General features: G+C 50.3%; 1 protein-coding gene across 1 annotated transcript in view; it reads left to right on the top strand.

Moving 5' to 3' along the window:
- nr2e1 (nuclear receptor subfamily 2, group E, member 1) overlaps positions 1-16153 on the top strand; it is a 56190-nt gene that overhangs the window by 22667 nt on the left and 17370 nt on the right. The window contains exons 4-5 of the mRNA XM_055634983.1: positions 3462-3688; positions 15847-15993. Of these exons, the coding sequence (XP_055490958.1) occupies positions 3462-3688; positions 15847-15993 (374 nt within the window). The remainder of the gene's footprint in view (positions 1-3461; positions 3689-15846; positions 15994-16153) is intronic.

Genomic DNA, 16153 nt, shown 5'->3' with positions numbered 1-16153 from the left:
CCAGAGACCCGGGTTCGATCCTGACTATGTATGCTGTCTGTACGGAGTTTGTAAGTTCTCTCCGTGACCTGCGTGGGTTTTCTCCAGTTCCCTCCCACACTCCAAAGACATAGAGATTTGTAGGTTTGGTATGGCTTGGTATAATTGAAAATTGTCCCCAGTGTGTGTAGGATGGTGTTAGTGTGTGTGGACCGCTGGTCGGCCAATGGGCCTGTTTCCGAGCTGTATCTCTAAACTAAACTTATACCATGCCCGAACGTACGAATCAATCCCACATTTCCACAATGTTCCCACGTTCCGTGATTCCCTTTATGCCTCAGGGAATAGCTCTCGCTGCCCAAGACCGCAAGAAATGGCAGTGAGTAAGAAAGAACTGCAGATGCTGGTTTAAATCGAAGGTAGACACAAAGATGCTGGAGTAACTCAGCGGGACAGGCAGCATCTCTGGAGAACATAGATAGGTGGCGTTTTGTGGAAGGAGTGGGTGACATTTTGGGTCGAGACCCTTCTTCAGGCAGTGAGTTGCAGATGTAGCCCAGTCCATCACACAGACCAGACTCCCCACCATTGACTGAGGTAGAGTGAAAAGCTTTGTTTTGCATGTTATCCAATCAATCAAATCAGATAATAATATACATAAGTAAAATCAAGCCAATCGCAAGTACAATAGATGGAGCAAAGTGCAAGATACATTGTGCAGAACCTTGTAGCTAATCAGTTCCAGAGACAAAGTCCAATGTACGCAATGGGGTAGAGGTGAATCGGACAGTACCCTAGCTTATGGAAGGACCATTCAGAAGCCTGATAACAGAAGATGCTAGAGGCAGGAATCGTGTTCCCAATGTTGGGGGAGTCCAGAACCAAGGGCCACAGTTTAAGAATAAGGGGTAAGCCATTTAGAACGGAGACGAGGAAGAACATTTTCACGCAGAGTTGTGAATTTGTGGAATTCTCTGCCTCAGGTGGCGGTGGAGGCAGGTTCTCTGGATGCTTTCAAGAGAGAGCTAGATAGGGCTCTTATAGATAGTGGAGTCAGGGGATATGGGGAGAAGGCAGGAACGGGGTACTGATTGTGGATGATCAGCCATGATCACATTGAATGGCGGTGCTGGCTCGAAGGGTTGAATGGCCTACTCCTGCACCTATTGTCTATTGCCTATTGATGGTATGCTTTCTATAGAGGATCTATAGTCATTCTCAAAACGAGTTCTTCTTAAGTTCCCCTTAATCAACAAGAATGGATGAACATTTTGAAGAACGGTCCTGACCCAAAACATTGCCTGCTTTTTCCCTCAGATTCAGATGCGACCCGACCTGCCGAGTTCCTCCAGCACTTTTGTGTTTTGCTCAAAATTCCAGCAACTGCACTTTCTTGTGTCTGTAACTTTTTTTGTGCCACACAAAAAATGCTGGAGGAACTCAGGGGGGGGGGTCAGGCAATATCCGCAGTTAATCTACCTTTTATAGAAACAAGTAGTTGCAGATGCTAGTTTACAAAAAAAGTGCTGGAGTAACTCGGTAACTCTGGAGAACATGGATATGTAGCGTTTCGGGTCAGGACCCTTCTTCAGACTAGTTGAAGGGGGGAGGAAAGAAATCTGGAGAGAGGGAGAGGCGAGACACAGCGAGGCAAGGAGGGGGGGGGGGGGGGGGTTTGATGAGCAGATGGTTCAAACGAAGGCCAGAGATGAAAAGACAGAGGGTGTGAGACACAAGGATTGAAGAGTAGTGAACTGTGGAGCCAGAGGAAGGAATGCATGTGATAGGGAGGGGAAATGGCTGTGAGTCCAGGTGGGCCACAGGTAAGGCGGCAGGGGGGGGGGGGGGGTGAATCTTGTGGGGGTGGGGGGGTGAAGGGAATGTTGGGTGGGAATGTTTGGGGTGGGGAATGGAATGTTGGGGGGGGGTGAAGGGAATGTTGGGGGGGGGGAATGGTGGGGGGGGGTGAAGGGAATGTTGGGGGGGAGGATGGTTGGGGGGGGGGGTGAAGGGAATGTTGGGGTTGGGGGGGGGGGGTGGGGGGAATGTTGGGGGGGGTGGGGGGAATGTTGGGGGGGGGGGGGGGGAATGTTGGGGGGGTGAAGGGAATGTTGGGGGGGGGTGGGGGGAATGTTGGGGGGGGTGAAGGGAATGTTGGGGGGGGGGGTGGGGGAATGTTGGGGGGGTGAAGGGAATGTGGGGGGGGGGTGGGGGGAATGTTGGGGGGGTGAAGGGAATGTGGGGGGGGGGGGGGGGAATGTTGGGGGGGTGAAGGGAATGTGGGGGGGGGGGTGGGGAAGGAATGTTGGGGGGGTGAAGGGAATGTGGGGGGGGGGGGGGGGGGGGGGGGGGGAATGTTGGGGGGTGAAGGGAATGTTGGGGGGGGGGGGGGGGGGAATGGGGGGGGGGGTGAAGGGAATGTTGGGGGGTAAAGGGAATGTTGGGGGGGGGTGGGGTGGGGGGAATGTTGGGGGGGGGTGAAGGGAATGTTGGGGGGGGGGGGGTGGGGGGGGGAATGTTGGGGGAGGGGGGGGAATGTTGGGGGGTGTGTGGGGGGTGAAGGGCTGTTGGGGGGGGGGTGAAGGGAATGTTGGGGGGGGTGAAGGGAATGTTGGGGGGGGTGAAGGGAATGTTGGGGGGGGGGGGTGAAGGGAATGTTGGGGGGGGGGAGGGAATGTTGGGGGGGGAGGGAATGTTGGGGGGGGTGAAGGGAATGTTGGGGGGGGGGTGAAGGGAATGTGGGGGGGGGGAATGTTGGGGGGGGGAATGTTGGGGGGGGGGTGAAGGGAATGTTGGGGGGGTTGAAGGGAATGTGGGGGGAAGGGAATGTTGGGGGGGTGAAGGGAATGTGGGGGGGGGTGAAGGGAATGTGGGGGGGAATGTTGGGGGGGGAATGTTGGGGGGGGGTGAAGGGAATGTGGGGGGGGGGGGGGGGGGGTGAAGGGAAGTGGTGGGGGGGTGAAGGGAATGTGGGGGGGGGTGAAGGGAATGTTGGGGGGGGGTGAAGGGATTGTTGGGGGTGAAGGGATTTTTGGGGGTGAAGGAATGTGGGGGGAAGGGAATGTTGGGGGGGGGAATGTTGGGGGAGGGGTGAAGGGAATGTGGGGGGAGGGGTAAGGGGGGGATGTTAGGGGGGAAGGGAATGTTGGGGGTGGGGGAGGGGGGGAAGGGAATGTTGGGGGAGGGGTGGGGGGAAGGGAATGTTGGGGGGAGGGAATGTTGGGGGGGGGGGAAGGGGAATGTTAGGGGGGAAGGGAATGTTGGGGGTGGGGGGAAGGGAATGTTAGGGGGGGGATGGATATACATAACCATTAAAGGGGGGGTGATGGGAATGTTGGGGGAAGGGAATGTTGGGGGTGTGGGGGAGGGGGGGACTAGCTCGAACCCTGGGGCTAGCCACATGGGACAATAATGTACCCCTATTCCATAGCTTGTCCCACTGTACCACCTCCAATGCTGTCCTGCTTGTTCTGTCCCTACAGCTGTGCAGCATGAGAGGGGGCCCAGGACGTCCACAATCAGGAAGCAGGTGGCGCTGTATTTCCGGGGCCACAAGGAGGTGAGCGGAGGGATCACTGCGTACCCCTCGGCTGCTCTGCCCGGCCCGGCCTTCTTCACCGCCGTAACCCAGCTGGAGACCCACAACATCGACCTGACCGCCGGCTCAGACCGACACGCCCTGGTGGGATTGCCACAGCCAACACCAAAGGTGAGCTCTCCTTGGGACCATGATGCCCACAGCTGCCTCCTCGTGAGTCATAGGGCCAAAGGGTCATAGAGTCGTAGGGTCACAGTTATAGTGTCATAGGGTCATAGGGTCATAAGGGTCATAGTCATAGGGTCACAGTTATAGGGTCATAGGTCATAGTCATAGGGTCATAAGGGTCATGGTGTCATAGTCATAGGGTCACAGTTATAGGGTCATAGTCATAGGGTCATAAGGGTCATAGGGTCACAGTTATAGGGTCATAGGTCATAGTCATAGGGTCATAGTCACAGGGTCACAGTTATAGGGTCATAGGTCATAGTCATAGGGTCATAAGGGTCATGGTGTCATAGTCATAAGGTCACAGTTATAGTGTCATAGGTCATAGTCATAGGGTTATGAGGGTCATGAGGTCATAGACTCATGGGGTCAAGAGGTGATAGTTTAGTTTAGTTGAGTTTATTGTCACATGTACCGGGTTACAATGAAAAGCTTGTGTTGCGAGCTAACCAGTCACGGAAAGACTACACATGATCGCAATCAAGCTGTGTACAGTGTACAGATACAGGATAAAGAGTACCGTGCTTAGTGCAGGTTAAAGTCCGATCAAAAATAGTGCGAGGGTCTCCAATGAGGTTGATAGTAGTCCAGCACTCATCTCTGCTTGTGGTAGGACGGTTCAGTTGCCTGATAACAGCTGGGAAGAAACAGTCCCTGAATATGGAGGTGTGCGTTTTCACATTTCTATACCTTTTGCCCAATGGGAGAGGGGGGAAGAGGGAGTGGCCAGGGTGCAACTCATCCTTGATGATGCTGCTGGCCTTGCCGAGGCAGCGTGAGGTGTAGATGGAGTCGATGGAAGGGAGATTGGTTTGTGCGATGGTCTGGGCTACGTCCACAATTCGCTGCAGTTTCTTGTGGTCAGGGACGGAGCTGTTCCCAAACTGAGCCGTGACGCATCCCGATAAAATGCTTTCTGTGGCGCATCAGTAGAAGTTGGTGAGGATTGTTGGGCGATTGGGGAGAGATATGCGTCTGTGTGGGTCTTTGATGACGCTGGCTGCATTTTTGAGGCAGCGACTCCTGTAGATCCCTTCGCTGGTGGGGAGGTCGGTATCCGGGATGAACCGAGCAGTGCCCACCATTTTTTGCAGTCTTCTTTGTTTCCTGGGCATTTGAGTTGCCAAACCAGGCCATGATTCAACCAGTCAATATAGAAACATAGAAACATAGAAATTAGGTGCAGGAGTAGGCCATTCGGCACTTCGAGCCTGCACCGCCATTCAATATGATCATGGCTGATCATCCAACTCAGTATCCCGTACCTGCCTTCTCTCCATACCCCCTGATCCCTTTAGCTACAAGGGCCACATCTAACTCCCTCTTAAATATAGCCAATGAACTGGCCTCAACTACCCTCTGTGGCAGAGAGTTCCAGAGATTCACCACTCTCTGTGTGAAAAAGGTTCTTCTCATCCCAGTTTTAAAGGATTTCCCCCTTATCCTTAAGCTGTGACCCCTTGTCCTGAACTTCCCCAACGTCGGGAGCAATCTTCCTGCATGTAGCCTGTCCAACCCCTTAAGAATTTGTAAGTTTCTATAAGATCCCCTCTCAATCTCCTAAATTCTAGAGAGTATAAACCAGGTCTATCCAGTCTTTCTTCATAAGACAGTCCTGACATCCCAGGAATCAGTCTGGTGAACCGTCTCTGCACTCCCTCTATGGCAAGAATGTCCTTCCTCAGATTAGGAGACCAAAACTGTGCGCAATACTCCAGGTGTGGTCTCACCAAGACCCTGTACAACTGCAGTAGAACCTCCCTGCTCCTATACTCAAATATGCTCTCTACTGTACACCTGTAGAAGTACAATAGACTATTTGGCGATATACCAAGTGTCCACAACCTTCTAATGAATCACTCCATGTTATCACACACACGCAATGATCAACGGACTACTATATTTGTTTATGGCTGTTTTCTGTCATACAAGCATAAGGGTTCAGAGAAGTTTTGCCAGGATGTTGCCAGAACTCAAGTCAAGTCAAGAGTTTATTGTCGTGTCCCAGATAGGACAATGAAATTCTTGCTTGCTGCAGCACAACAGAATATTGTAGGCATGAATACAGAACAGATCAGTGTGTCCATATACCATGGAATATATATATATACACACATAAATACACAGATAAAGTGCAATAGGTTGTTATAATTCAGTTTGTTTGAACTTAGAAACATAGAAACATAGAAATTAGGTTGTGTTTAATAGTCTTGTGTTTAATAGTCTGATTGCTGTGGGGAAGCAGCTATTCCTGAACCTGGATGTTGCAGATTTCAGGCTCCTGTACCTTCTACCTGAAGGTAGCGGAGAGATGAGTGTGTGGCCAGGATGGTGTGGGTCCTTGATGATGCTGCCAGCCTTTTTGAGGCAGCGACTGCGATAAATCCCCTCGATGGTGGGGAGGTCAGAACCGATGATGGACTGGGCAGTGTTTACAACTTTTTGCACCTTTTTCCGCTCCTGGAAGCACAAGTTGCCGAACCAAGCCACGATGCAACCGGTCAGCATGCTCTCTACTGTGCACCTGTAGAAGTTAGAGAGAGTCCTCCTTGACAAACCGACTCTCCGTAATCTTCTCAGGAAGTAGAGGTGTTGATGTGCTTTCTTTATAATTGCATCAGTGTGCTGGGACCAGGAGAGATCTTCAGAAATATGCACGCCCAGAAATTTGCAGTTCTTGACCCTTTCCACCATTGATATAAACGGGACTTTGGTAAACCCCATCCTACCCCTTCCGAAGTCCACAATCAGTTCCTTGGTTTTGCTGGTGTTGAGAGCCAGGATATTATGCTGGCACCATTTGGTCAATCGAACTCGAGGGACTGAGCTATAGGGAGAGGTTGAGCAGGCTAGGACTCTATTCCTTGGAGCGCAGGAAGATGAGGGGTGATCTTATAGAGGCGTATAAAATCATAAGAGATCGGGTAGATGCACAGAGTCTCATGCCCAGACTAGGGGAATCGAGGACCAGCGGACATAGGTTTAACATGAGGAGCACAGGGAAGGAAGGGGGGTAATAATTTAATGGGAACCTGAGGGATAACGTTTTACACAAAGGGTGGTGCGTGTACGGAACAAGCTATCAGAGGAGGTCGTTGAGGCAAGTACCATCGCAATTTGTTAACAGACATTTGGATAGGTACATGGAAAGGTTTAGATGGATGTAGGCCAAATGGGACTAGCAACATTTAAGAAACACTTAAGACAGGTGCATGGATAGGACAGGTTCAGACGGATATGAGCCAAACACAGACTAGTGTAGATGGAACATAGAAACATAGAAACATAGAAATTAGGTGCAGGAGTAGGCCATTCGGCCCTTCGAGCCTGCACCGCCATTCAATATGATCATGGCTGATCATCCAACTCAGTATCCCGTACCTGCCTTCTCTCCATACCCCCTGATCCCCTTAGCCACAAGGGCCACATCTAACTCCCCCTTAAATATAGCCAATGAACTGGCCTCGACTACCCTCTGCGGCAGAGAGTTCCAGAGATTCACCACTCTCTGTGTGAAAAAAGTTCTTCTCATCTCGGTTTTAAAGGATTTCCCCCTTATCCTTAAGCTGTGATCCCTTGTCCTGGACTTCCCCAACATCGGGAGCAATCTTCCTGCATCTAGCCTGTCCAACCCCTTAAGAATTTTGTAAATTTCTATAAGATCCCCTCTCAATCTCCTAAATTCTAGAGAGTATAAACCAAGTCTATCCAGTCTTTCTTCATAAGACAGTCCTGACATCCCAGGAATCAGTCTGGTGAACCTTCTCTGCATTCCCTCCTCTATGGCAATAATGTCCTTCCTCAGATTTGGAGACCAAAACTGTACGCAATACTCCAGGTGTGGTCCCACCAAGACCCTGTATAACTGCAGTAGAACCTCCCTGCTCCTATACTCAATCTTCCTGCATCTAGCCTGTCCAACCCCTTAAGAATTGGCTGGTGTTGGCAAGATGGGCCGAAGGGCCTGTTTCCAAGCTGTGTCACTCTATGATGTTATGGCTCTGTGATTCTAAGCCGGGCGATAGTTAAGGTTTCTACAGCCAGCGCCTATTAGAGTCAGAGTCATACATCGTGGAAACAGGCCCTTTGGCCCCAACTCCCCACACCGACCAACATGTCCCATCTGCACTAGTCCCACTTGCCCGCACTTGACCCACATCCCTCTAAACCTGTCCTATGCATGTACCTGTCAAAATATTTCTTAAACGTTGCAATAGTCCCTGCCTCAACCTCTGGGTGAAAAAGATACCCCTCAGGTCCCTATTAAATCTCCCCCCCCCCGCCCCCCCCCTCACCTCAAACATATGTCCTCTGGTCCTCGATTCACCTACTCTGGGCAAGAGACTCTGTGCATCTACCTGATCTATTCCTCTCAAGTTCAAGTTTAAGTTCAAGTGAGTTTATTGTCATGTGTCCCTGTATAGGACAATGAAATTCTTGCTTTGCTTCAGCACACAGAACATAGTAGGCATTGACTACAAAACAGATCAGTGTGTCCATATACCATGATATAAATATATACACACATGAATAAATAAACTGAGAAAGTGCAAATAAACAGAAAGTGGTTATTAATAATCAGAGTTTTGTCAGAGCCAGGTTTAATAGCCTGATGGCTGTGGGGAAGTAGCTATTCCTGAACCTGGTTGTTGCAGTCTTCAGGCTCCTGCACATTCTACCTGAAGGTAGCAGGGAGATGAGTGTGTGGCCAGGATGGTGTGGGTCTTTGATGATACTGCCAGCCTTTTTGAGGCAGCGACTGCGATAAATCCCCTCGATGGAAGGAAGGTCAGAGCCGATGATGGACTGGGCAGTGTTTACTACTTTTTGTAGTCTTTTCCTCTCCAGGGCGCTCAAATTGCCGAACCAAGCCACGATGCAACCGGTCAGCATGCTCTCTACTGTGCACCTGTAGAAGTTAGAGAGAGTCTTCCTTGACAATCCGACTCTCCGTAATCTTCTCAGGAAGTAGAGGCGCTGATGTGCTTTCTTGATAATTGCATCAGTGTTCTCGGACCAGGAAAGATCTTCAGAGATGTGCACGCCCAGGAATTTGAAGTTCTTGACCCTTTCAACCATCGACCCGTTGATATAAATGGGGCTGTGGGTCCCCCTCCTACTCCTTCCAAAGTCCACAATCAGTTCCTTGGTTTTGCTGGTGTTGAGGGCCAGGTTATTGCGCTGGCACCATATGGACAGTTGCTCGATCTCTCTTCTGTACTCTGACTCATCCCCATCAGTGATACGTCCCACAACAGTGGTGTCGTCAGCGAACTTGATGATGGAGTTCGCACTGTGGTTGGCTACGCAGTCATGGGTATAGAGTGAGTACAGCAGGGGGCTGAGCACGCAGCCTTGAGGTGCTCCCGTGCTGATTGTTACCGAGGCTGACACATTTCCACCAATACGAACAGACTGTGGTCTGTGGATGAGGAAGTCGAGGATCCAATTGCACAGGGATGCGCAGAGACCCAGTTCTGCGAGTTTGGTAACCAGTTTGGAGGGGTTTGGAGGGGATGATTGTGTTAAATGCCGAGCTGTAATCGATGAATAACAGTCTGACATATGAGTTTTTGTTGTCCAAGTGGTCCAGTGCGGAGTGGAGGGCCAGCGAGATCGCATCATGAATCTCGTGAATTTACACACCTCCTGAGGGGCAACATTTCCACACAGAGTGCGGTGGGTGTATGGAACGAGCTGCCAGAAGAAGTAGTTGGGTCTGGTACGACGACAACTATCTGGTACTATCTAAATGGCGTCAAGTTGGGAAAAGGGGAAGTACAACGGGATCTGGGGGTCCTTGTACAACAGTCTATGAAAGTAAGCATGCAGGTACAGCAGGCAGTGAAGAAAGCGAATGGCATGTTGGCCTTTATAACTGGAGGAATCGAATATAGGAGCAAAGCGGTCCTTCTGCAGTTGTACAGAGCCCTAGTGAGACCACACCTGGAGTATTGTGTACAGTTTTGGTCCCTTGATTTGAGGAAGGACATTTTTGCTATTGAGGGAGTGCAGCGTAGGTTTACAAGGTTAATTCCTGGGATGGGGAAGTCATATGCTGAGAGAATGGAGCAGCTGGGCTTGTGCACTCTGGAGTTTAGAAGGATGAGAGGGCATCTCATTGAAACGTATTAGATTGTTAAGGGTTTGGACACGCTAGAGGCAGGAAACATGTTCCCGATGTTGCGGGAGTCCAGAACCAGGGGCCACAGTTTAAGAATAAGGAGTAAGCCATTTAGAACTGAGATGAGGAAACACTTTTTCTCACAGAGAAACATAGAAACATAGAAAATAGGTGCAGGAGGAGTCGAGGCACCCATTCGATCATGGCTGATCCAACTTCGTAGCCTGCACCGCCATTCCATACCCCCTGATCCCTTTATGATCTATGGCGGTGTGAGTGTGATCATCTCTGAATGCTTTCAGTATCATAGAAACATAGAAATTAGGTGTACATTCTGCCTTCTCTCCATATGATCATGGCTGACCCCCTGATACCTGCCTTTAGCCACAAGCCACAAGGGCCACATCTAACTCCCTCTTAAATACAAGAGAGTGGCAGAGAGTGTGGTGAAAAAAGTTCTTCTGCCTCGGAGGCCGGTTCTCCTGGACCCCTTGCTTTCCCAAGAGAGAGCTAGATAGGTCCGACCCCTTAAAATAGCGGAGTCCCTCAAAAGGGGATCAGGGGATGGGCGAGAAGGCAAACGGGGTACTGATTGGGGATGATCAGCCATGATCACATTGAATGGTGGGTGCTGGCTCGAAGGGCCGAATGGTCTACTCCTGCACCTATTGTCCATTGTCTATTGACAACATTTAAAACACTCCTGGACAGGTAGCTCTATGTTGTTGCGTGACCTGCCCCGTGTGTGAACCCTGGCTGACTCGCTGTGAATGGATTCCGTTCTTTAATCCGTGGTCGGTGCTGGGCAGGGCGGCAGTGTTTGTTTCCCTTCGTGGCGTTGTGTGGCAAGCCATCGCCCATTGATAGCACAACAATCGCTCTGACGACTGTACTGTGCTGATTGACTCCAGCGTAACACGATCGCTGAAAGTGAAAACGATCCCCCTGCACTGAGCCAAACGTGCCCCGCTACCTGCACTCACAGCGGCAACCAAGGCACCAACACCAGCGAGAGACACCAAAGGGCTGGAGTAACTCAGCGGGGTCGGGTGGGGAGAGAAGGAATGGGTGACATTTCGGGTCGAGACCCTTCTTCAGACTGAGAGTCGGGGGGCAAAGCGAAACGTAAGATACAGACGGCAACTGCTCTGTCTCCGACCGGAAGGCATTGCAGAGGGTGGTGAATATTGCCCAACGCATCACCGGTTTCTCCTCCCCTCCATTGAGTTTGTCCAAAGCAAGCGCTGTCTGCGGAGGGCGCTCAGCATCGCCAAGGACTGCTCTCACCCCAACCATGGACTGTTTACCCTCCTACCATCCGGGAGGCGCTACAGGTCTCTCCGTTGCCGAACCAGCAGGTCGAGGAACAGCTTCTTTCCGGCGGCTGTCACTCTACTCAACAACGTACCTCGGTGACTGCCAATCACCACCCCCCCCGGACACTTATTATTATTTATTCAAAGCGTTTGCTATGTCGCTCTTCCAGGGAGATGCTAAATGCATTTCGCTGTCTCTGTACTGTACACTGACAATGACAATTAAAATTGAATCTGAATCTGAATCTGAATCTGTGACGTGGAGAGATGTAGAACAAATTAATAAAAGATATGCAAAAAAGTAACGTTGATTAAGGAGACAGGCCATTGTTGGCTGTGGGCTGGGTGAGAACTGGACAATGAGACTCTTCTTCTTCTTGCGTATGGCGTGCACAGCCTAAAGTTGAAGGACAACTTGTTTGATCTTACTTGATTGGGCATGGCAGGTTGATTGCATTCGTCGAAACAGGGCGGACAACGTGAAGGTTGCAATCTCCCAGCTCACTATGAGACTCAACAAGCCAATTTTGAAGCTGGTACGACTTGGGTGGGGGAGGGATGCAGAGAGAGAAAGAGGAAGCAAGGGTTACTTGAAGTTAGAGATATCAATGCTGTAACTGTTGAGTTGAAAGCTGGCCAAGCGAAATATGAGGTGCCCTTCCATGTTTACCCCAACACCAATACATTGTTTAACTTCAAGTAACCCTTGCACCCTCACTCTCTCCATTCCTCCCCCACCCTAGTCTATGTACTAGGTTTAAAGTCGTCTTGTTGAGTCTCATTGTCTGTAACTCATTTTCACCTAGCCAGCAGATAGCAATGGCCTGTTTCCTTTTTCATCCATACCTTTTTGCTTATCTTTCATTCATTTGGTGTCCATCTCTCCCTATCACCGTCTATGTACCTCATTTCCCTTTCCCCTGTTCCTCAGTCTGTGGAAGGGTCTCGACCCGAACCCTCGCCTACCCACGCTGCCGAGGGTCCAGAGGAGGTTTACAAGAACGATCGCAGGAATGAGTGGGTTAACATATGATGAGCGTTAGACGGCACTGGGCCTGTACTCACTGGAGTTTAGGATGGGGGGGGGGGCTCACTGAAACTTACTAAATAGTGAAAGGCTTGGATAGAGTGGATGTGGAGAGGATGTTTCCACTAGTGGGAGAGTCTACGACCAGAGGCTACAGCCTACAAATAAAAGGATGTACCTTTAGAAAGACAATAGACAATAAACAATAGGTGCAGGAGTAGGCCATTCGGCCCTTCGAGCCAGCACCGCCATTCAATGTGATCATGGCTGATCATCCCAAATCAGTACCCCGTTCCTGCCTTCACCCCATATCCCCTGACTCCACTATTTTTGAGAGCCCTATCTAGCTCTCTCTTGAAAGCATCCAGAGAACTGGCCTCCACCGCCTCTTGAGGCAGAAAATTCCACACTCACCACTCTCTGTGAGAAAAAGTGTTTCCTCGTCTCCGTTCTAAGTGGTGAAGTGGAAAGGAGATGAGGGGCAGTTTCTTTGGTCAGTGGGTGGTGAATCTGTGGAGTTCATTCTCCTCCTACAACTGAACTTCTGAACTAGCGTTGTCCTACACACACTAGGGCCAATTTACAATCTTCACCAAAGCCAATTAACCTTCAAACCCATATGTCGTTGGAGCGTGGGATTAAACCGGAGCATCCGGAAAAAACCCCACGAGGTCACAGGGAGAACGTACAAACTCCGTGCAGACTCCGTAGTCGGGATCAAACCTGAGTCTCTGGCGCTGTGAGGCAGCAACACTACCGCTGCGCCACCGTGCCGCCTCTGAGACTGAAGAGTCCATTTTTAAAACAAGTGCGAGGCTCTTTGAATTGCGTAGATTTGTCAGTGTTGTTAAAAATAAAGCAGGCCGTATTCTACAGGTACAGGCATGTTTGCCAGAAAAGCCACCATACTATGCACATATCAATTTACCTCAAGTAGTTATTAGAGACCATTGTAGTCCCTAAGCCATTATTATCCAAAACGCAAAGGGCTCGAGGAATTTAGCAGGTCGATAGCACAGCAGTAGAGTTGCTGCCTAGACCTGGGTTCGATCCTGACTGCGGGTGCTGTCTGTGCGGAGTTTGCACGTTTCCCTGTGACTACATGGGTTGTCCAGAGCAGGGAGGTCCAGCTGCAGTTGTACAGGGTCTTGGTGAGACCACACCTGGAGTATTGCGTACAGTTCTGGTCTCCTAATCTGAGGAAAGACATTCTTGCCATAGAGGGAGTACAGAGAAGGTTCACCAGACTGATTCCTGGGATGTCAGGACTTTCATAGGAAGAAAGACTGGATAGACTCGGCTTGTACTCGCTAGAATTTAGAAGATTGAGGAGGGATCTTATAGAAACGTACAAAATTCTTAAGGGGTTGGACAGGCTAGATGCAGGAAGATTGTTCCCGATGTTCGGGAAGTCCAGAACAAGGGGTCACAGTTTAAGGATAAGAGGGAAGTCTTTTAGGACCGAGATGAGAAAATCATTTTTTACACAAAAAAGTGTAAAAGTGGTGAATCTGTGGAATTCTCTGCCACAGAGGGTAGTTGAGGCCAGTTCATTGGCTATATTTAAGAGGAAGTTAGATGTGGCCCTTGTGGCTAAAGGGATCAGGGGGTATGGAGAGAAGGCAGGTACAGGATATTGAGTTGGATGATCAGCCATGATCAGATTGAATGGCAGCGCAGGCTCGAAGGGCCGAATGGCCTACTCCTGCACCTATTTGCTATGTGTCTGTTTCCTCCCACTCTCCAATGACATCCAGGTTGTAGGTTAATTGGTTTCTCTAAGTTGTAAAATTGTCCCCAGTGTGTAGGATAGTATACAGGGTGGTTGCTGGACGGCACGGACTCGGTGGGCCGAAGGGCCTGTTTCCTCACTGTGTCTCTAAAGACTAAAGTCAGACAGCACCTCTGCTGTGAAATGTACAGGTGATATCTTGGGTCAGGTGGGCAAGTGAGACTCAGTGGTGCATGTTGTTCGGCATGGACAAGACGGGCCAAATGGCCTTTTCTGTGCTAGATGGCTAAAATAAATGTTCACTCAAAAGGCTTCATGAAGTGTACTGCAGGTTCACCACCGATTTTGCAGAGCCTTTTTGGATTATCTGTGTTGCGGGACCATCAGAAGTCACGGCCTCTGAGAGGAGTCAAACAGTACCGCAATGTGCTGCTCAGGGGCCGAGGTCCCGGCCCGCAAAGTCGGCCTCGGAAGTCGGCTATGGGAACGGATCTGCAGCTCCAGCCGGGCCGGAGTTCCAGAGCCCCGGCCGCAGCGGGCAAATTCGTCCCGCTGATCGGCCGCGGAAGTCCCGATGAGGTTGAGATCGGCCGCCTCACCCGGCCAGGGCGTCACATTTTCGGGGGGACTTCCGGGGGCGATTTCATGTGCGCTCTCGTGATTTTGTCCGGAGTAAAGGAGGTGCCCAGCTGTTATCAGGCAACGGAATCACCCTACCACAACCAGGGAGCAGTCCTGAACTACTATTGGGGCAACAGGCAATAGACAATAGGTGCAGGAGTAGGCCATTTGGCCCTTCGAGCCAGCACAGCCATTCACAGTGATCATGGCTGATCATCCACATTCAGCACCTCATCGGGGACCCTCAGACTATCTTTGATTGGACTTTACTGCCTTTACCTTGCACTAAACATTATTCCCTTATCATGTATCTATACACTGTAAATAGTTCGATTGTAAACATGTATTGTTTTTCCACTGACTGGTTAGCACGCAACAAAAGCTTTTCACTGTACCTCGTTACACGGGACAATAAACTGAACTCCGCACTAAACACCCTGCCAGTTCCACTGTTCGCATCCACATATCCCTTCATTATCACCTCTTCCACGGCCAACAATGGACCATTGTGGGCTCCACCTATCCTTGGTCATCGGTGCCGGCTCCGATTTGATCCGCACCTTTTCACACCCTCAGTTTCCCTCTCCCCTGACTCTCGAGCCGATCCATGTCCCTCTGCAGACAGACGCTTACCTGAGCCGCAGACTTGTACAGGGTCTCGGTGAGACCACACCTGGAGTATGGCGTACAGTTTTGGTCTCCTAATCTGAGGAAAGACATTATTGCCATAGAGGGAGTACAGAGAAGGTTCACCAGACAGATTCCTGGGATGGCAGGACTTTCATATGAAGAAAGACTGGATAGACTCGGCTTGTACTCGCTAGAATTTAGAAGATTGAGGGGGGATCTTATAGAAACTTACAAAATTCTTAAAGGGGTTGGACAGTCTAGATGCAGGAAGATTGTTCCCGATGTTGGGGAAGTCCAGAACAAGGGGTCACACAGTTTAAGGATAAGGGGGAAGTCTTTTAGGACCGAGATGAGAAAATAATTTTTTACACAGAGAGTGGTGAATCTGTGGAATTCTCTGCCACAGAAGGTAGTTGAGGCCAGTTTGTTGGCTATATTTAAGAGGGAGTTAGATGTGGCCCTTGTGGCTAAAGGGATCAGGGGGTATGGAGAGAAGGCAGGTACAGGATACTGAGTTGGATGATCAGCCATGATCGTATTGAATGGCGGTGCAGGCTCGAAGTGCCGAATGGCCTACTCCTGCACCTAGTGTCTATGTTTCTATGATTCTATGTCAACTCCAGCACTGTGTGTCTCTCTCCTTCCCCGCAGTACCCGCACGAGGTAAACGGAGCGCCCATGTACCTGTACGAGGTGGCGACGGAGTCCGTGTGTGAATCTGCCGCCAGGCTGCTCTTCATGAGCATCAAGTGGGCTAAGAGCGTGCCAGCATTCTCCACACTGCCATTCCAGGACCAGGTGAGTGGGCACCTAAGGCATGGGACGCACGCAGTCCTTTAAACCTGGCTGGGGGAATCACCAACCAACCAGGGGACATGGGTTGAATGCAATATAAAGGAACTATATATTGCAGTTGTAGCGGTAGAGTTGCTGCCGTGCAGCGCCACAAACATAGAAA

Source organism: Leucoraja erinacea, chromosome 5 (assembly GCF_028641065.1).
Source record: "Leucoraja erinacea ecotype New England chromosome 5, Leri_hhj_1, whole genome shotgun sequence".
NCBI classification, from domain to species: domain Eukaryota; kingdom Metazoa; phylum Chordata; class Chondrichthyes; order Rajiformes; family Rajidae; genus Leucoraja; species Leucoraja erinaceus.
The sequence above is the reverse complement of the archived record's forward strand: the minus strand, read 5'-3'. Positions and strand labels throughout refer to the sequence as shown.